We start from the raw sequence: 22,556 nt of genomic DNA on the forward strand, positions 1-22,556 counted from the left end.
TCCGCCTTCTGTGCATGTGTGATGAAGCAGATGTGCCTAAACTAAGCTTTACCTCCGTATGAAAATGCAGCAGGGCCGGAAGAGAAAGCTGTACAACTTTCTCCTGTGCTGAGCCTTTTCAATACGATTTCATGATAGAGACCACAGTAAACTGCCAAAACATTCAATGTGCCCATTTTTCAACGTAAGCAAAACACCATCATACAAAAATAAATAATAATATTTAGATTACTTACTATTTTGGTTTAACCTTAATTCTGCTATCCGCAATTAAGACTAGAGAACAAGAATTGCCAGAACATTTATTTGATACTCTGAAGAATTCTGAATACAGAAAATGTAGAAAGAGGTGAGACCAGCATGGTGCAGGAGAAGCATCGTTCAGAGGGCCAGGCACACAGCAGGGGCCCTGGGCTGCTTCCCTTTCCTTCTTGCTCAATCTTACTACTTAAAATTAGAACAAGGAAAATGAAATTTAGCTATTTTCTCTTAGATCACGAAAATCAGTACATTTTATGATATATATTGGGAAACAAATTAACAAAGACAAGTATAAGCTAGACTTGATAATGGTTTGTGTACTTAAGTTAAACGAGATCACATTTATAAAACATTGAGAGCAGTACCTGGTAAGCACTACTTTTCTTGCTAGCTAGCTACCAGTGACTACCAAAAATAAGTTGCCCTAAAGATCTTCTCTAAGCAAACCTGCCAAGTCTGATATTAAAATCTTATTTATGTATGATCTCATAAAGACAAATCCTTATTTGTATCCTGTACAATTCTCAAGGCTATTAGGTTCTACCTAGTATAAGCCTATGTGATAACCATTTGTTTTCTCAAAGAAATGAAAGATTTAAAATTTGATTTAGAAATAATCCTCTTACAGAGAAAGACAAATATTATATGATAGTACCTATATGTGAAATCTAAAAAATAATACAAATGAATCTATATACAAAACAGAAACAGACTCACAGACATAGAAAACAAACTTATGGTTACCGAAGGGGAAAGGGAGGGGGGAAGGATAAATTAGGAGTATAGGATTAACAGATACACATTACTATACATAAAATAGAGAAGCAACAAGGGTTTACTATATAACACAGGAAACAATATTCAATATCTTGTAATAACTTATAATGGAAAATAATCTAATATAGATAGATAAACTGAATCACTTTGCTGTACATCTGAAACTAACACAATATTGTAAATCAACTATATTTCAATAAAAAAAGAAATAAGCCTTTTATGTAACAAATTAACTCTCAACAAACCCCCAACCTGTCCAAATATTGGCTTAAATAATATTTAAAGATATTTTTATCAATATGCATCAAAACAAGGTCCCCAAAATGGACTCAACAGAGCATTGTCTTTTCAAGACATTCTCAGTTAAATTCCTAATTCATTAGTCTCTCAATACATTTTATATAGTTTTTATTAAAACAGATTATTTAAAGCTGTACCTTTTTTTAATAACTAAGCTAACAAAGGATACATATAAACATATATAGAGACATATATAATACATACATTGAAGATATTTGATTCTTCCAAATATTGCTATAACTTCCTTCATACTTACTTTTGTGATAATATTAACGTTAAAAGGGGATATTTGACAATAGTATGTTCACAATCACTGTTCAGTAACCTTTCAAGAGGAGACATGAATTTGGATTTTCAGTGGAATTGACTGGATTCTCATTATATGCCAGCAAACATGTTAAGTCTTTCACAATCATCACTTCTTTCTTTCAACATCCCAAGCAAAACATTCTTCTCCTTTCCTCACTGACTGCCCCTTCTGACTTTCCTCTCCTAACCCCTCCTTCCAACCCCTTCAAACATGCAGCGTCCCAGGGCCCAGAGTCGGCGCGTCGGTACTTCTCCATCGGAACGTTCTTCTGACTCTCTCATAGTGGGTCCCTCAGCTCTAAATCCCATCTGCACTACGACTCCCAAAGCTATGGCTCCAATCAAGACCTGATCAGCCCCTCACTCTTAACTTCAGCTGACTTCTTGGCATCTGTAGTTGGATGCCTGATGAGAATTCAAGCATTCACATGGACAAAGTAGACACTGGATTGTCTACCCCCAACTGGGATGTTTCCCATCTTAGTTGCTCATGGAAAAAAAAAGAAGAGTCATTCTGAACAACTTCCTACTCCCCTTCTGCACAGCAACTTCTCCAGATCCCATGTGGATCTGTCCTTTTCCTTTACTGTCAACGTTTGGTCCAGATCCCCAACCCTTCTCCCTCCCACCAACTCAGCGGGCTCTAACTAATCCCCAGGCTTTGTTTCACTTCCAGCCTGCTCTCCACATGGCAACCAGGGTGGTTTCTTAATATGGAAAAGAGATTTGACCATTCCTTGCTTAAAAATTCCAAATGGCTTCTTCTCATTACACTTAGGGTGAATACAAATTCTCTCCTTCTGTTTCTCTCTCCCTCTTCACCACACACCACTCAGCCTTTACTCGCCATCCTGCAAGCACCCGACCTCCTTTCTGTGGCTTGGACCCACCAATTGTTTGCTTTTTCCAAATGGCCTCACACCTGCCAGTTCCTCTTCACCTGAATCTTTACATTCTCATCAGCCAACAAGTAGCTTCATGACACTTCCTCAAAGAAGCCTTCCTTGATCACTCTGTCTAAAGGGCCATTCACCCCCAAGTCTGGCCGGTCTCTGTCATATCACATTGTTTCATTTCCCAACACTCATCAATATCTGAAATTTCTCTATTATTTTTTTGGCTTTTTGTTATCTCTCTTGCTAAGATATAAGCTTCATGAAAGTTTTATTTGCCACTATTTACCACTATTTTTATTTACTACAATTTTTATTTCTGTTGTATGCACCACTGTGTCAGCACTTAGAATAGTTCCTGGCACATAGTAGGGCCTCTAAAAACAACTGAATCAAGGAGTAAATCGTCTCACTTAAGAGCTACTGCCATTATTCCCATTGTACAGATAATGAAGCTGAGAATTTAAAAGGTAATTTTCCTCACATTTCATAATTGGAAAGCTCGGAATGGACTCCAGACAAGATGTCAAAGACTAATTTCTTAAGCACTTTAAAAGTAGAGCATGTCTGAATCCAACATTTCTATAATTATCTCTTTAAATTACTTCCATCAGCTCCCTGACCCTCTTCTTTTCCTCATCTACCTCCTTCATGTCATCACTTCCTCTTACAGTCAAAACTCTGAACTGATGTCTTCCACTTCATTTATGTTTTCTTAGATATTATATATCTTGATCATGCCTGAAGTATCAGCAAGTAAATTAAGAAAATAAAATGACCGAAAAGTAAAAAGACAGAGTTTATTAGGCATAAGTTAAAATCTTAGTTTAGAAACCAAAAAGGGGATTTGGAAACTCAAGTTTAAGAAGTCAAAGTACAATATTTGGCCTGAATTATCTGATTGGCAGCCCACATTCATCAGAGTAACCAAATAATACACATACTTTTTTCTTCACTTTCTCTTAAGTTATAGTCAACTTATTCCTGGAGTAGCAAACTGTAAGAGAGCTCTACCTGATTCATTTAATATGCCTCTTGGATGAGTATGAAAAGATTATCTAGTGTCTACACTTCCTGGAATAATATGAAAACCTCATGTGTTTTCCATGATCAAAGTGTTTAACAAATGTCAAGTTACTTCCCTTGCACTTCAAAAACAACAAAAAAAAATCTAGATACTTTGGTACATTATTCAATGGCTTTCATTTTATGTAATATCAAAAACAAATTAGGGATGGGGAAAATCCGTTATTTCCATCCTATCACTCACCTTGAGACAGACTGGGTGCTATGCTTTGTTAACCACCTTTCAAGACAATGGTGACAACATCACTTTTGCATTATTAACATGGCATCAGCATTCATAGTAAAGACAAATTAATTAAAGATGCCTCTTTGCTTTTTATAGTTTTAGATCTCGCTAGGGATATGGAAGTGGCTCAGTATACAATGGTTCACTCATGCAGCTAAATCAGGTGCATGGGGATTAATGCATGTTTCACACAAATGACCTCTAAGCAACTACCAACTACCCTTCAGTCTTGCTGTGATTTGCCCACCATCATCATGTCCTCAATTACCTGGTTATTAAGCTGACCTTTCAGAAGGCTGAAAAAAATAGACCTAGAATCAGATAGACTCAGCATGAAATCTCAACCCTCTCCCCCCAACTCCCACTTCTTATGAACTGGTGACCTTGGAAAATTACTGTGGAAGATCACCAAAAACAGTTGAGGATTTGTTTGTGTGGTGTGGATGTGTGTATGTTTAAAATTCCTCTCCAATAAATCTTTTATTTTCAGTTTAAATCATAAAACAAACCAAAAACAAATTGAGGCTATTGCCTAGTTCTGCAGCTCCCAAACTTCTATAACCAAAAGTCTGCCAAAGGAATCTGATTGGAATGGAGGCCTAAATGTAGTCTGGCAAGAATAGAGTTTTTACTTAAATAGTGTACTACATGCAGATTTTAAAAGAATAATTTATAATTTATAGAAGATTGAGAACACAAATAATTATCTGTTGTGAGGTATACTATTACTTCGAGGAGAAAGCTTATGAAGAATTTGGAAGATTTAAAACCCCATCTCTAAGCAGCCACAGCTTCACTGAGATTACAGACTTCACAAGGAAAGGAATGGGATATGGTATGTCCAATTCACGGAACAATGAAAACACTTATGAAATATTTGTTCATGAAATGAATAAATGAATAAATAAATAGGTTTAGCTAGCCTGGTAAAATGAAATACTCATAAAGTGTTTAGGTGATGGTATTGGTAATCTGATTTTTATTTTCCTATGTATTCATTTCTGTATTTCTCAAGTTGCCTAGAATACTCATGGTTTACTCAGGAAAAAAATAGGATATGCAATTTTATACACAGCATGTGATCGAAAGAGAGGAAGATCGGGAAAGAGAGAAAGAAAAAATGTTGGCAAAGATTTTAAAGCAATTTTTTTCTTTCTTCTATTTCCTGAAATTTTCTATCATGTAGAAATTTTGCCATGAATAGTTCACTTAAGTAACAACAACAAAAGGACAATTAAAATTGTTTGCCTGAGTTGTTAGGTATTTTCTACGTACAGGGTTGGGCTGCACTGACACACCATCCATTCATTCATCTCACTGGTAAATAAGAAGAGACCCAATGAAAACCTACATGAGCTCACCAGCTACTGTGAGAAACAACCAGGTAAAGAGATCCCCAGAAGGTCAGAAGAAGACCTGTGCAGGTGTGAAAGGGGTGAAAGAGCAGAGGATGTGCAGGAGGGCTGCCCAGAGGAAGTGACCTTTGAACTAAATTTTGAAGGGCAATTATAATTTTCCCAGTTTAAAAAAATTATGGAGGGGAGAAAACATGGAGGGGTGAGCAACAGTTTGGAGACAGGAAAACATTATATTTTTAGGAAAATGAAAGTTACAAGAGTACATAGTACGTGTCACGATGTGGCCCCAGATAAAGCTGGAGAAATCTGGAGGGATTAAATTAGAACCGTGTGTGACATGCTATTTGCTTTCATTTTTCCTAAGTGCACAGAGACCAAAGGAGGGTGATTTGACACCTTATTTTGACTTCACCCACCATTGTGCCTTGAGAACATTTTAAACTTGTGTTGATTCTTCTATCTGCTTTTTGTTCCACCAGTTAGTAAGAAGTTGGTACAAATGAATGAGAATTAAAATATACCAATGCTAGACTATACAGTAGTCTAATAAGTGATACTAATGTTTCCATTGGCTACCTGAGAAATAACCAAAAACTCTCAAAATCTCAAAAAGGAATCTTGCTGAAGGAGCTCTCAATCACAAAATGGATGTTACTAATAGAAATATCAACACAAAATAGATTTGAGTATGCCTAGTACTGCCCAATCTAAACTTTGACAAAAGTGAAAAATTATATTACATCACTTATATTTTATGTGACATTGAAATGCAAAAAACAAAAAAAGAAAGAAAGAAACCAACAGTGGCTAAAACTGCACACATGAAATGTTATTTCTGGCTAAATAGAAAAATTAAAGCCTTTTTGGGTAATTTAGATCTGTGTGGTTTGACAAGAAAAATTGCACTTAGAAAAATAATAACCATAAAGGAAAATTCCCACAGGTATAAACTATAATCAGTAAAACGTGCCGTGGATAAAAATCAATTCATGAATTTAATAGCGATTGTAAAAATGAAATGAACATGGATGCTGTTGAACATTAGTTCAGTAAAATAAAAATGGAAAAATTGGTAATGATTTAATCAGGTTATATAAAAAATACTCAAGGAATTAAACTAGCTTAATGGAGGGGAATTTTTCTGTGAAATATATGTTCAAGAAACATTTATAAATGTTGGTATATTCTAATTAAATGTTTATATTCATAAATGTTGAGTCAAAACACCTTGAGACCACAGTCATGGGATCAGTATATGCTCTATGCCAACTGGGGGCCATTGAAGGAGAAATGTACAAAGGTGAGTTTTGCCTTTTACAAAGATTATCTTGGTAACAGCTGAAGGGAGACCAGGTTCCAGGCTATTAATGTTAAGACGCTGTAGCAGAGTTGTGAGACGGGATGTATCTATAAACTATTTAAGAGGTAGAATCCAGAGGAGTCTGAAAATCCCTAAAATAGGGGATACAAAGTTAAAAACATTCAAAGATCTATAAGAGCTTATTCCTCTGCCACACAGCCTTAAACCTTATCTTCTCAGAATCTCTCAAAGGAAGAGATGTGATTTGGAATCACATTTCAACGGGAAAGAGCTGTGTGCTGTGACTTCGAGGGATCACGTAAATGAAATTTACAACTTTGCAGAGTACCTCACCGTTTTCAAAGCAGTGTCACAAATATTATCACGTTTAATGCTTACAACACTTTGTAGATGAGGAAATGGTGTATCAGAGAAGGAAAATGATTTGGATCCAGATCATACTATTCATAGAATTTGCTTTCCAAAATATTTCTTGTTCCACCTGCCATGGTCTTCTCCAACTTGGATGGCTCCTGACTCATTTCCTATGATGCTTAATATTTCTTTTATCAGTAAACAAATTATTGTTTTTTTTCTTTAAGTGGAAATATTTAAAATATGGTGACCACACTTTATTGTCTTGATTTTGTCGCTTTGATAACCTCTTTTATCGATACAGCATTATTATTTGTATAGGTGTCTCTAATCTATTTTCATGACTATCAGGACAATTTTTTTTTAATTTACAAAGCAAAGAGTTTCTTCTTATCTATCAGTGATTTGTGTTCAGTTCACTTTACCAGGTATTCATGTCCTAACACTACCTCTGAGTGTGATGCTGAGTTGCCCTCGACTCAAGTTCTGTTCCAGCAGATCACTTTTTCAGATGGTTGATGAATTTCCTCCAGTTGCTCACATTTTGGTTGGAAGCAAATTTTTGAATATATGAATGGCAATCATTTTCATTTAAATATCATGACATGTAGTTACAACTTTATCACACTTGCGATATATTTATAGGAGAAATCGAAATTTTAGTAAAGTCACTTTTTTCAGTTCAGATACTTGTGTCTCATTTTTAACAGGAAATGAACGTTTAATCTTTCAACACTGTGTAAGTATGTACCGTAAAAGATGTTAAAGTTTGTTTGAGTTTGGGTCTTCAGTAAAGAACCTAAGAAAAGTATTGACAATCTTGCTGATTATCTTTTCAGAAGGGAATCAATTGAAGATAAAGTGAACGAACGTGAAAGATTCTTGACTATTTCCCTAACACTGACTTTATATATATTTATGCTTGCCCCAGCTGAAAGAGAAGGAAGGTTTTCATTTCTTTCTTTATTTTTTCTTGTTTCTGTTGTTTTCCTGAACACATAATACTCTGCTTACAATAGCCATTCCCTAGACTCTTGAGAGACTGAAATTGGAATAACATATTGACATATAAAAGGAATGCACATTAAAGATTTTAGGCAATAATTAAATATTTTCTTATCTAAATATTGATTAGAGCCATGTACACAAAATCTATTAGTTACTGTAATTTTTACTTCTGTATATTTCAGAATTGTGTAGAAATAGATATCACATGGTATTGCTAAATGAATAGCCTGCAATATTGTATTTTTTTCTTTATCCTTCCATAAGACTACTATCTTTTTTTTTTAATTGAAGTATAGTTGATTTCATTATTGTGTTAGTTTCAGGTGTACAGTAAAGTGACTCAGTTGTATATATATATTTTTTTTTTTCAGATTCTTTTCCATTGTAAGTTATTACAAGATATTGAATGTAGTTCCCTGTGCTATACAGTAGGACCTTGTTGTTTATAAGACTACTATTTTTATGCATGCAAAAGTCATAGCACTAACTCTTTGGTGATCAGCAACTAGTATGTGGTTGGGTGTCTCGTACTGACAAAACTGTTTGGACAAGATTGAAATTAAGTTTAAACTGAGGTTAAGTTAAATTTCCATTCTTTTCTCCTGTCTAACAATTCCCATAGACTTATAAGATGACTGAAAAAGATCAAAGATCTGCAGTGATGACGAATTTCTTTCTCTGCACCAGTAACTCTTATATACACATGGTCTGAACACAAAACCCTGTAACATTAATGCTGCATGCACTTTCATCAACAAAGTTAATCAACCTGACTACAGATCTCTGCTCTTTACCTGCTCAGATTGAAATGCTTTATCACATTATCTAGTAAGAAATGATGCTCAGACTCCTACAGGCTTTCTGTGCACACAAAATGCAACTGGCAGGGTGAGCCGTTTTCCATCTGCCTTTGGAAACAGTCCCAGGGCAATAGGTCAAGTGCTACCCACGCCGGTATGTGCAAGGGCTGGACCTGACTCCAGTATCTCGTTCCCCTGCTACATTAGTCCCTCCTTCCCTATTCCTTACTTTTCTTCCCGTGGACGTCTGGTTCTGAAGAACAAACCAGACCCATCAAATGAAACGCCACTAGCGAGAATGTCCAAAGAGTAGGTCAAGGAGAATTTAGAAACAACATGCATGAACTATGGATTTTTAAAAAATCAGGAGGCTCTTTCCAAAGAAAAGGTAAAATAAGGAGATGAAAGAAGGAAATGGGGGGGGTGGGTGGGAAAGGGCAAAGCCTGTAAAGATCTAGATCTAAAATGATTCTACTTAATCTTGATAAAATTGTCCAATGGCCTCCACCTTCCACTTCGCCTCTGACTAGTTTTTTCATTTCATGTTTTTCCCCTCTCTGTCTTTTCTTTCTGAAAATTTTCTTACCCTCCTCCTTCTCCTCTATTATTATAATCTGCAGTTTCATCAAAAAAACGCCCATTGCTTTTTCAGTGTCTGGGAAGAAGTCAAGCACAGATGATACAAAAAAGGCATAAGACGGTTTCTGCTCTCACGTAGGTTACAATGGCCGTAATGCTCTGATTGGTAAACAATAATGCCAACAACAGCAAACTGAAATAGTATGTGAAAAATGACAAGGAAAGGTGATAAAAAGTATCCAATTTCAGTGGAGATGTTTTGTGGCAACAGTGACGAAAGAGAATTTTAGAGAGGAAATAGGATTGGCGCAGCGCCTTGGAGGTCTTGAGGAAGTGTAGAGCGGCAGGGTGTTGAAACTACCTGCTGCTTGTTCTATTTTAGTCAATCATAAAAGAAAAAGAAAAAAAGATCCCTGCCCAGCTCCTGCCATGCTCCTAGCTCATCGGTGGACTCAGTTGTTCTGGCAAAAGTTTAGAATAGAAACCAAGGCAACGAAAAGATGTCGGAGGGTTTTTTCCTCTTTTATTTTATATTTTTAAGCTGTAGGGTGTGAAAAGAAATGGACAGATTAGGATACTACTACAACACTGCAGGTGAAAAGGGATAAAGGTGTGAATTAAAGGGATGTCAATAGAGGTGAGGGGGTGGCGAAGATTTTAGAGATCATTACAAAGTAAAATGATAGGACTTGGGGAGCATTTAAATATCTATTTCAGATTTTCTTTCTCCCTCTCTCTCTCTCTCTTTTTTTCTTTTTTGCAAAAACACAACACAATAAAACAAGATTAAATGTAGGAAAGGAGGTGGTGGGGTGGTGGTGGTGGTGGGATGAATTGGGAGATTGGGATTGACATGTATACACTAATATACATAAAATAGATAACTACTAAGAACGTGCTGTATAAAAATAAATAAATAAAGTAAAATGAAAAAAGACATAAGCCCCCAGCGCACAGGCTAAAATAATTTTGCTTAGAGACTTTGCCTTAATCCTGTTAGAGTTCTAGGATAGCTCTACATCACCGTCTGTTTGACTGAGAAAGTTAGGAATGAAACAATATATCTGTGTTTCAGGATTTAGTTGGAAAATGTTGTGTTAAATAAATATTAAACACAAAAATCTAACCAAAAAAAAAAAGGAAAGGAGGTAGGTTCCACCCTCTGAGGGGTGAGTCTGAACATGGAGAATCAGCATCATCAGTACATAGTAGGTGATGATAAGGAACTCTGAGTTTAGGAAATAAGAATAAAACAGGCCGAAGATTGAGGTCCATAGAACTCCAATATTTAAAAGTAGACAAATGTGGAGAACCAGTAGAGAGATGATAGACAGACAGACCAATATATATACATAAATATATAATGTTTGTGTGTGTATTATATAACTCACACATATATAACTCATCTTTTTATGTGTGTGTGTATGTATATGCATACAAACAGCACAGAAATATCTATGTTCTTACAGAACTTAATTGTCACTGGTAGAAGGACACCAAGTAGCCCAGAACAGAGCAAAGACCCAGCTCAAAGCTGAGGGCGCTGACCTTGTGCTCAGTCACATAGAGGAAGGGAGGAAAAGGGAGCCAGACCCCTAACCTCACCTCACCTTCCCTCTAACCAAAGGCATTTCAAAGTCTAGCGATGGTAACAATCCCAGGCAGATTTGCATTAGGAAAATGTTTTCCAAAAAATCAATATATAATCATACTCACCACCCCCAAACTCTACATTGTATTTAGGACTTAATAGGATTGCTGATCAAATTCAATTCATAATCAGTATTGAATACCTGCAATGTGCAAGGCAAGGTACATGTTTGGAACTAAGAGCTCTTTCTTTTTTACATAGATGGAAAAATGAAAAATTATGTCCAGGAAATGACTCTTAACCGTTATGACTCATAACTCACATAACTCATGTATTCATGGCTGTTATGGTGTGAAGCGCTAGATTCTGGCACTACTTTGTTAGAGCCAGAGATCACTCATCCCTACCTGCATGCTCGAAACCATCACTGTCCCCCAGAATTATTTAGAAATTTTAAACAAAGTGTTGGTTTCCGGTTAACATGGCAAAGAGGCACAGAGTAAAGAGATCAGACATTTATGCAAAACTCAACCAGCATTGTTACTCTGCTCTGGCAAAGTGTAACTTTGCCCATATTTGTATTTTAGAGATTAAATAACACATCCGAGTTGTGCAACAATTTATCCACTGAAGTCACTCTCCATTTGGCTCTATTTCTTTATGCCTTTAGAGTTCACAATATAAATTTGATGTGTAATATTTCCTATAAACACTAAACTCAATTGAACACATTAAAGTAAAACATAATGCAACTCATAGGTTGCTAATATAGAAAAATATATCATTTAAAGAATTAATAATTTCCAAAATTATACAGTGAATCCCAAGATCTCTCTGGGGACTTCAAAGTATGATAAACAAGATTTGCACACCTACATAATTATATCTATATATTTTTTCTAAAAATGAGTATGTCTGCTCTCCATATTTATGTCAGCAGTTGAAGTGAAACTTGGTTTTCAAAATAAATCTATGTATATCGATACATTTATTTATAGTATAAACTATTCAGCAAAATCGGTTTAAAGCTTTCTAGATCATTTTATACTCTTATTTTGATGATAAATTCAAAGATGTTTCTTATGGTAAAATCCTTAATAGACTGTGTTGAAATTTTTATGGTAGTTTGCTCTGTGGCCTACAAAATATTTCAGAACTTCTTGATGCTCGTTTAGAAATGTTTTCCAACAGTTCCTGAGTGGGAATTTTTAATGGAAATTTACTCTGACTTATGATAATACACATATTATTACCTTATTAAAATTATTATTCTTTATAATTTGGTTTTTATTATTATAACCAACTTTATAGGAATGGTAACTTGGTAAACATTTTCTGTGCTAAGACAAAATGCTGTACCTATATAAAAATGTTTAATCCGTTTTTGCAGTTAAAGAAAACAGACCAAAAAAAAACCACTATCCACGCTGCTTTCTACTGTCCTTGGTTACACAAAATGTAAATTAACAATGTAGCATGCTCAGAAGATAGCTACTGCCCTGCCCTTTAGAGAAAAGGAGAGCAGTAGAAAGTCAAAAAAAGATTTCAAAGTGAATTACAATCAGCAAGATTTTAAAAAATATTTTTCCTGTTTTCTTTTCATTTCTTTTTTTTTTTACTTATTTGGAAATCTACAAAAATACCATTTAAATATCTTTTCAATAATAAAAAATTGCTTTTAGATTCTACACCATAAGGAGTAATATTACATATCAACCAAAAATGTACTCATGACCCAAACTGAAACCGTTCAAGAAATGCCCATTAAATGGACCATAAGTGTACAAAGATCTCAAACATGAATAGGTACCAGAGGTCCGATTAGTTACATTTTCCTACAGAATACAGCATTTGCATGATTCTTAAGAGTTTAAGTATTTTTATCTCATCAAGGCTCTACTATTTACCCATCACCCAGGAAGGGCGGCGGCCCCATAAGAATTTTCAAAGCAAATGATCATTAAAACGACTGTAAGGGACCAAAACCTTGATTTAAAATACATTCTGTGATAAGAATTTGCAAAAAGTTAATATTTAATTAAATACCCAATTGTATTATTTTAAACTACCATACAACTAAGTATTCAATAAAATATTTCAGTCATAATCAAAATTTGAGGAAGCAAACTACTGGTCTGAAAAGAGGGAGTGGCTTGCATGCAAGCAAAGCCATATTATGATTTTTAAAAATTCATTTTTTGTTGAAAAGACAAAAATTTACTTCTTTTGCCATTAAAATTTCCTTGGACTTTCATAAACTTGTGTTTGTATATTTTGAGGGTTAAGTAATAGCTTTTGTAATATCCTTGAACAGTTTGTAAACCAAGATACAGAGAGACAATGTTTGCCTTTTAAATCGTGATTTTTTTTTTGGCCAAACATGTATGCCTTTTTTAAACAGAAACAATGTATTCTGTCACATAGCGAGCCACATCTCTCTGAGAGACAATAACCTTGACTGTTTTACAGCGGGCTTCCTCACCTCCAGTCACCAATGCTTAATTTATTTTTATGTCTATTTCAAACCAATGACCTTCCACACACACACACACACACAAAATAACTAAGGAAATATGAATTTCCTCGTACTTACCTGTAACCAACACTACAGTGTCCAGAAAGGCAAAGCCAAATGCCAAGAGTTTAAGCCACAAATACATGGTCATATCTGGAAATCAGCCGTATTCCTGTGAAATAGCATGCGTCCTTCTGAAAGGCAAAATAATGGTTATCTCCGCAAAAATGTTTCTCTGTAAAACTGAATCAAAAAGAAAAGAAATGAATGCATACTCTTCACTGGTGTCTTATCGGACAGGGAGCAATTTCCTCCTTCGCTAAGAACAAACCACTTGCTTCTAGGTAGTGATGTCAGATTCGGTTTTACTAACTTCTCCAAAAATGCTGTAAAGCGTCCTCTTTGCAGGAAGTCAAGAAAGTTGTTCCAAGTCACTGCAAAGGCATCTTACTTCCTTAACCCAAGTGATTAGACTGAGTTAGCAGGCCTTTCAAAAGATGTTCCCTACAAGGAAGATGTGTTTTTAGTATCCAAATAGCACTCCCATGCAGTATGCATTACAACCAAAAACGAATATAACCCCCCCAGAAAAATCCATAACATTTTTACCTAAAAGATGATGAAACATAGTCAGCATGGTTACAGCAAAATGGGGGTTGGCAAGATGATACACTAATTGAATTAGTAAAAAAATACCTGTATGGGTTTTAAGAGGACCAAATGAATGAAAAAACTACTACCTATCTGGTCATTTTTGACAACCAGTATCATTTACCATCAGGGCATTCAAAAGCCAGCAATATGACAGTGTTAGCATCTAGCCATTTCCTATGCAAAGCACTCTCAGGGAGCTTCACAGGTTTGCCCCAAATCTTTCATAGATATCCTTGTGGAGCCAACCATGGAATTGGACACCCACTTTTACTGCAGCAAATCCTGCTTCAAAAAAGTAATACTTCTGTGACTTGAGATATTCTTGGTGCTGCTGATGAGGGAAAGATGAACCATTAAATCAAGAGCTGTCTTTTACAAAAGTTAACCATTTTTTCTCCCTCAGTAATACTCTCTCAACCTTTCTGATTAAAAGACAGCAAATACACAGTGTTCTTCTTGATTCTGATGGTGTTCTTAGTAAGTCCATTAATTAGGAAAACTCATGCTGGCAGAAAGCCTCTGTGAATTCAACAATACAGTTAAGTGAATTGGTATCATGGTCACAATCTCTGAATGCATTTAAAAATCCTCATGCGCAGACATACCAGGCATTATTATTTGAACTACAGATAATGTTGAGGGGACTTCGAGAGAGACAGAGCCCTTGCAGAAAGCTGGTTAGGAAGCGGCGCTGCAGAACTTTTGCGTTTAAGTATATACATCTTTTGATGTTTGCAACCTTACTTGTTTTATACTTACTTCGGCTGCTAGGAACTACAGAGCCACATTTGCAACCGCCCTTGGTGCAAATGAAAATAATCCCACATCTTAATTTCTGAATAGTAACACTATAATGAGATTCTTATTAGGATTCTGATTTTATATGATTATTATTATAGTAGCTAACTTATTGGGCTCTTACCATGTCCATGAATATGCTTAACCCTTTAATTGCCTAATCCAATTTGTACAACAACCCTTGAGATAGATAACGAGACAGATAATTCCTCATGTTATCTATGAAGTTCAGAGAGGTTAGGTGATTTGTCCAAGGTCTCACAGCTGAGAAGTTAACAAGCTATGTTTTGAAACCATCCCCAAGTTTCATCTTGCTTTCCTTATTTACCTTACTATCTTCTTTCATTTTTCTCACCTATTTCTCCAATCGTTTTTACTTTGTACTTTTATAATTCTCAGTCTCAGAAAGATAGAACTGGATGTCATAAAAATGATATTGTTCTCTTTTTGCAAATGTGTTTTTAAATAAAAGAGCTGGGCATGTCTGCACTACTGTTTAGGAGGTAGGTCTAAGGAAAAGTATGTGTCAGAGGCCCCACGAATTTTAGTTCTTGGTTCCTCAGCCTATTTCTCTTTTTTTTAAATTAATTAATTAATTAATTTATTTATTTATTTATTTTTATTTTTGGCTGTGTTGGGTCTTCGTTTCTGTGCGAGGGCCTTCTCTAGTTGCGGCGAGCGGGGGCCACTCCTCATCGCGGTGCGCGGGCCTCTCACTATCGTGGCCTCTCTTGTTGCGGAGCACAGGCTCCAGACGCGCAGGCTCAGTAGTTGTGGCTCACGGGCCTAGTTGCTCCGTGGCATGTGGGATCTTCCCAGACCAGGGCTCGAACCCATGTCCCCTGCATCAGCAGGCAGATTCTCAACCACTGCGCCACCAGGGAAGCCCCTCAGCCTATTTCTTAAAATACATTTGCAATGGAAATCTATTTGGGGGTTAGCTTTGCGTATGTTTAAGTGAATACTTGTGTTCTGTTAGCTTGCTACTATGGCAGGGTATTTGGTAAAACTGGAGGCCAGGAAAAAACTGCGTGACACACCATCTTTTAAAAGGAAGTTAAGAAAATATACTTTTGAACAAGCTAAGGAGAGGGGGTTAGACGCCTCAAAGAGACATTTCAAAAGGGCTTGCATATCACAGCTTTGAAGAAATAATAAGAAATTAGGAGATTCAACTTCTTTTCAGGCAGGCGGGTAGAGAGATTCTACCCAAGGAATACTGAGATTAACTAACAACAAATGAGTTGGATTATGCGTTTTAAGGTGTTCAAATTGAGTTTAGTGTCAACCAGAAATATTAGACTTTGAGGTAGCAGAATGCTTATGGGATACTCTAAATGTACAAAGAAATAGGGCCTGATGTAGAGACAGCACTGGGTGAATAGGTACACAATTCAAGTGCTCTCAGAATGGAGGCAAAGGCACCCAGGGGCTGAAGGCAAGAAGGAAGGCCCTCGCAGCTTGTTGGGGGACAGAGCACAGCTCTCCTTTGGTGGTGGACAACTGGACAGAGAGGTGGTAGCCTGGTAAGCAGCTGGCCTCTCCACAGGGCACCCGAGGAAATCTCTGCTTTATCACATGTAGGCCCAGCATGGCCCTAGACAAGCAGCAGCAGCCACAGACTCTCATAGAAACAGAAGGAACATTTGTGACACTGGTGTGACCCACTGATTCTGAGAAACAGGGACTGGGCAGAAGGCTGATGAATGGCATTTTTAAGCACCACTGACACTGGGAAGGGACCAGGAAGTGACGTCAGAATTTATATGTAAAAGCGTAAATAGCTGGGTCCTTCCTGAGTCGTTGAAACACTCCAAAACAATCTCAAAGTTTGATCAATAAATGCCAAAATAATCATAGCTGATTGACATATACTAGATTTTTTAAAGATATATTTTTAAATTTTAAATATTTTCTTTAAATTAATCATCATTTCCCAGATTTTTTGTTACATAAAGTAAAAGCTACAGCAAGATAGAAACTGATGTAAAGCAATTATACTCCAATAAAGATGTTAAAAAGAAAAAGATAGAAACTGATTACATGAGATGAACTGCAGAAGTAGATAGTATCCATTTACTCATCCACAAATATATAGTCATCTCCCAATATAAGACAGTCATTTTTACCATGATGAAGAAAAAATGGTGAGCAAAAAAAGATGTGCTCCCTGCCCTGATGGAACATACTTTAGTGGAAGAGACAATAATTAATTAGCACACAGGAAATACTTGATGTTATGATTGAAGTACATAATAAGGTATTTGGTCTGGTTGTGAGGTCAAGGAAGTTTGCTTGAAATCAAAAGCAATGAAGCCAGACCTGAAAAAAATAATAGAAGTTAAATGAACATGGGGAGAAAGAAAGAGTATTCCAAGCAGAAAGAACTTTATATTTAGAGGAGGTGTGTTCAAGGAACAGAAAGAGGCATGTGAGCCTGCCACAGAGAGAAGCAGAGCCTTACATTTACATATATTATATATATTATGTCACAATACATGAATGTATACAGTCATCACGTGGTACGCCTTCAACTTATACAATGTTATATATCAATTCTATCTGAATTAAAAAAAAAAGTCAGACATGAAAAACAAAAAAAAAAGATCTGGCCTCAGAGGGAGGTGATAGTCAAACCCTGCCAGGCCTTGTAGGTTCTAGGACACTTATCTCTTTATCCTTTATCCTGAGAGATACAGGAGGTATTGAGGCATGTGAAGCATTGGTCCCAAGTCTCCTTGCCAATGACACCCGCATCGCCAGATCTGATACCTTCCCTCACTTCTCTGTGCTCATCTTATGTGACACAGCAGCACTAAGTACTGCCAGCCTCTCCTCCAACCCTTGCCTTTGGTCAACTTCCAAAACACCATTATCTACTGATTTTCCCTGACCCTCACTGGCTTATCCTCAGCGGCTGCCATGTGGGCCCTTCTTCTACCTGACTTCTAAGTTCTGTGACACATGACAGGCTCAGGTCTGGCCCCGCTTCACTCTTCCTGAGCATCGGGACCTTAACTCTCCTGGTGATTCTCTGTAACCCTCGTCCATGGATCCCCACACATCGCTGTCAACTGATGTAAAAAATTCAATACAGGGCTTCCCTGGTGGCGCAGTGGTTGAGAGTCTGCCTGCCGATGCAGGGGACGCGGGTTCGAGCCCTGGTCTGGGAAGATCCCACATGCCACGGAGCAACTAGGCCCATGAGCCACAACTACTGAGCCTGCACGTCTGGAGCCTGTGCTCCGCAGCAAGAGAGGCCGCGATAGTGAGAGGCCCGCGCACCGCGATGAAGAGTGGCCCCCGCTCGCCGCAACTAGAGAAAGCCCTCGCGCAGCAACGAAGACCCAACACAGCCAAAAATAAATAAATTAATTAATTAAAAAAAAAAAGTAGGTAAACATATATATTAAAAAAAAAAAAAAGAATTCAATACTGATGTGCAAAAGGAAAAAAAGGATTCTGCCTAGTGGCCAAGAAACAGGGTTAAATCCTAATTCTAGCAATGACCGAATCTCCTACGGTGGAGGTAGTAATACTACCTCAGTGTTGCTGTGAGAAGTAAATTAATTAAACAAGCTTTCAGTTAATGGTGTAAATACACTAGGTTACAATTAAAAGCATACACAGTAGAACATACGTCCTGCCCCTTCTTCCAGCCCCAACAAACAGAGGAGGAGAGACCCAAAGGAGGGAGGGGGGAGCACCCCGAGAACCTGACCTCACAGAGCACTCTGCACCCCATCCAGGCAGCGTCCTGTGGACGCAGGAGGAGAGGAGGTGAAAGGGTTACACTCACTGTGCTCCACTCACCTGAATGAACCTCTTTTGTTACCCCAGTGTAATTAGGAAGTTGGGGGACCTTCCCTACATACTGTTAAGAGATGGAAAAGGCAAATTCAATATGCTGTTTTCTTGAATTGGCTTAAAGACACTGTGGGTGGCAAGACTCATTCTGATTTCAGCAATGTCGAAATGTTTTATAAAATATGTGTCTCAGAATCGATGAAATACATTGAAATAGCTGACCTGTGGCAGGAGAAATATACAATTATTTTAATGAGCTCAGACCGTTTAATAAACCAGTCATGTATGTAAAAAACTACAAGACGGGCGGTGAGTTCTGATACCCGTTTCCAGATCTGCCTCCATAAGAAAGTTGTTGCTTTTCACAAACTAAGAGAATATTCCACGCTGGCCGGGTCGTCTGTGGATTCCACTTTGGTCTTGTTCCATAAGGTCTGAACCGAGGTGTGTGTGCTTTACTTCAGTAACATGACTGATGACAAGCCACGTTTAACATTGGTTGGTTCCTTTGAAGCCTGCAGGATCCTTTTCTCTCTCTTTCTCTCTCTCACCCTCTCTTACTGCACTGGCTCCTGGCAATGGATGACTTCCCTTTGTGGGCTATTCCAATCACCGACCTGGATGCATAATATAACACATAGCAAGTAGAGCACAGGAGATGAATTAGCCTCCAAATGCTATGATGAGATATAATGTTGGAAACTATGATAGTGTAAAATAGGGACTTTACGTATGGTCCGTTGTATATGCCTTAACTATCACCTAACACGTTCACTCCAAGCCATGCACTGGGTGCTCGCTCAATTGATTCATTTAGTTTTCACAACACTAAGTGTTATGACTTTTTCAACAAGAGAGAAAATAAAAAACAGAAGATGCTGCACACTTGGCTCTATCTGAACTGTCACTGATGCTTCCTTCATATCACGTCCACACAGCTGGTATCCTGCCCACCTGCATGCACGTGTTTACCTTTGTGTGCCGTTTCCCATCCCATGTCACACAAGGCTCAAACTCTTCAACATCAACTTAGTATAAAAGCAATGGTTTCTTTCTTGCTAGCTCTTATTATTTGAAAATATTGTTAAATAGTAGTCTGCGTTTTACTTATTTTTCCATAAAAAAATTTCTAAAAGTCTGTACTATATTTAAAATAGGTAACCAACAAGGACCTACTATATAGCACAAGAAACTCAGCTCAATATTCAGTAATAACCTAAATGGGAAAAGAATTTGAAAAAGAATGGATACCTGTATGGGTATAACTGAATCACTTTGCTGTTCACCTGAGTTGAAGTTAAAATTTCTGAATCCAGCTTGAAATTAATCCAAATAAATAATGGATGATAAACAACGAAAAAATAGTTCTTTCAAAAAGCTCACAGCCGATTTCAAAATGTCAAAGAATATGGACATGCAGATATTTCAAGTTTGTCACACGGACTCACAAAGGAAATAGTGTCAGAGGGGATATGGACTGAACCCCACAAAACTAAATTAAATAAAACAAGGGCCAAGCATGTGAGAAAATGTGTAGATGTGATGTAATGTCCTCCTAGAAATTCAATCTGTTGCAAATCTCAACAGCCAGGCTCTTGGCATCTTAAAGTCATTGCATATCACTTTGGTCAGTTAGTAAAACACATTAAAGAAGACGACAACAAGGTCCTACTGTAGAGCACAGAAAACTGTGTTCAATATCTTGTAATACCTATAATGGAAAAGAATCTGAAAAAGAATAGATACACTTGTGTATAATTGAATCACTTTACTGTACACCTGAAACTCACACAACAGTATAAATCAACTACAGTTCAATTAAAAACAATTCATTAAAAAAGACTCATTCTCTACTCTGACTGGGTTAAATTTAACATGTGAGCTCTGATTATGCTGGTTTCACTTGGACATGATCTTGAAGACGTCTTTAGGTTGATAATGTGAGATATAACATGCTATTTTTTTTCTTTTCTGGCCGCACGGCATAGGGGATCTTAGTTCCCTGACCAGGGATCAAACCCGTGCCCGCTGCAGTGGATGCGTGGAGTCTTAACCACTGGATGGCCAGGTAAGACCCAACATGCTATTTTGAGGGCAGTGGACTCCTGTATGATTTTTAAAAATTTGGTAAACATAAATGCTTTTCATAAAGCATTTTGTTTGCTTGAATAAGGCCCACTGGTGGAGACACCTGAGGCCACCTCCTCCAAGGAATCTTGTCTTCCAGCCCCTCCCCCTGCAGCCCCTGTTGCAGTAGGACAGTCATGGAACACCTGTGTCCATGGAGTGCTTCACGCCAAACGTCCTCTGGGGTACATTACCCAGGAGGAACTAGGTCGATACCATGGATATCCAAGTTCCACATTTTTCTTGCCAACTGATGAACAGAAAGCTATGGTAGCTGCAAGACTGCCTACCTTGAAGCATCAGAGATGCTGCTTCCGAGAATAAGAAGGGTGAGAAGATCTGCCGTTTGGGCCACTGAGTTGTGCAAAGTACTTCTTAGTGCAAACGTGATTTCTGAGAAGCCAGCTTTCTCAGGGGAGTAAGGAGAGATAGGGGGGTCTGTGACTTTGTGAGCCACGTGTGTAAGAGCCCCACACTCAGCTTTCCCTACAGGCTGGCCTTTGGTTTATCTCTTACCCTGACTTTTGTATCCTTTTCTCTCTCCCATGTCGTTATAATAGGCTGTGTCACAAGATGTCATTGAGGGAGCCTAGCAAAATTAGAACTCTGGGAGTATAGCTAGAATTCAAGGGACCTGACAGGCTTAGAAAATGGACCCAGTGGACACATCCATGATAACCCGTGGGAAACAGAAGATGCAAGTTCAACTCATAATCTTTCTCCCCCAAATACAATTTTGTTCTAGAGTTTCCTACCTCAGTTTGTGGCACCACCAGCCATTCTGTTGTGAAAATAGAAAACTTGGTGTCATTCTCGAAACTCACTTCCTCCAATCCATCACTAACTTCTCTCCATATGACTTCCTAAGTAGATCTTAAATTTCTCAATTTTTCTCCATTTACGCCACCAGCCAAGTGACTACCACCTCTTGAATAAACATTTAAAATACCGGGACTTCCCTGGTGGCGCAGTGGTTGGGAATTCACCTGCCAGTGCAGGGGACGCGGGTTCGATCCCTGGTCCTGGAGGATCCCACATGCCACGGAGTGGCTAGGCCCATGCGCCACGGCTGCTGGGCCTGCGCTCTGGAGCCCGCGAGCCACAACTACTGAGCCTGCGTGCCACAACTGCTGAAGCCTCTGCACCCAGAGCCTGTGCTCCGCAACAGGACAGGCCACCGCAATGAGAGGCCCACGCACCGCGGCAAAGAGTGGCCCCCGCTCGCCGCAACTATAGAGGGCCCGCTCGCAGCAGAGACAGCCCAAAGCAGCCAAAAATTAATTAATTAGTTAATTAATTAATTTTAAAAAAATGACCTCCTAACAGTTCTGCCTATAGCTGCTCTAACATTATTTCTCACTTGCCAATTCATTCTCCACTCTGTATTCAAGAGGTCTTTTCTAAATGAAATTGTATCTTGGGCACCAGCCCCCGATCCTGTCAATATTTTTCCACAGAATTTAGGATTAAAAGAAAAATGCTTAAGAGAACCTCAATGGCTTTGCATGACCCAGATTTCTGCTCCTCTACAAACCCAATTTTTCACCATCCCCTTCACCCTAGTCATACAGACATTGGCTCAGACCTTCCTGTTTACCGTAGCTTTATCCAGGTAAAAGATTTTACATATAGTGTCCTCTCTGCTTTAAAAACTCTCCCCCATCTGGCAACATTCTTTTAATCCTACAGGTAGGACCAATCATCCCTGTCTTGGGAAGTATTCCTTTACTTCTCTGATTAGACCAAATAACCTACCATTGCTCTCCCAGTATTTATTTCATCTTCTTCATGG

At 37.9% G+C, this 22,556-nt stretch overlaps 1 protein-coding gene across 1 annotated transcript in view; it reads right to left on the reverse strand.

The window, feature by feature from the left end:
• Nucleotides 1-13,720, reverse strand: part of PTPRC (protein tyrosine phosphatase receptor type C) — a 121,379-nt gene extending 107,659 nt beyond the window's left edge. Inside the window, exons 1-2 of the mRNA XM_061187231.1 lie at nucleotides 13,654-13,720; nucleotides 13,457-13,572 (exon numbers count right to left, since the gene is read on the reverse strand). Coding sequence (XP_061043214.1) covers nucleotides 13,457-13,529 — 73 coding nt within the window. The 5' untranslated portion in view covers nucleotides 13,530-13,572; nucleotides 13,654-13,720. The remainder of the gene's footprint in view (nucleotides 1-13,456; nucleotides 13,573-13,653) is intronic.
• Between the last annotated feature and the right edge of the window lie 8,836 nt (nucleotides 13,721-22,556).

This window comes from Eubalaena glacialis, chromosome 3 (genome assembly GCF_028564815.1).
Source record: "Eubalaena glacialis isolate mEubGla1 chromosome 3, mEubGla1.1.hap2.+ XY, whole genome shotgun sequence".
Taxonomy (NCBI): domain Eukaryota; kingdom Metazoa; phylum Chordata; class Mammalia; order Artiodactyla; family Balaenidae; genus Eubalaena; species Eubalaena glacialis.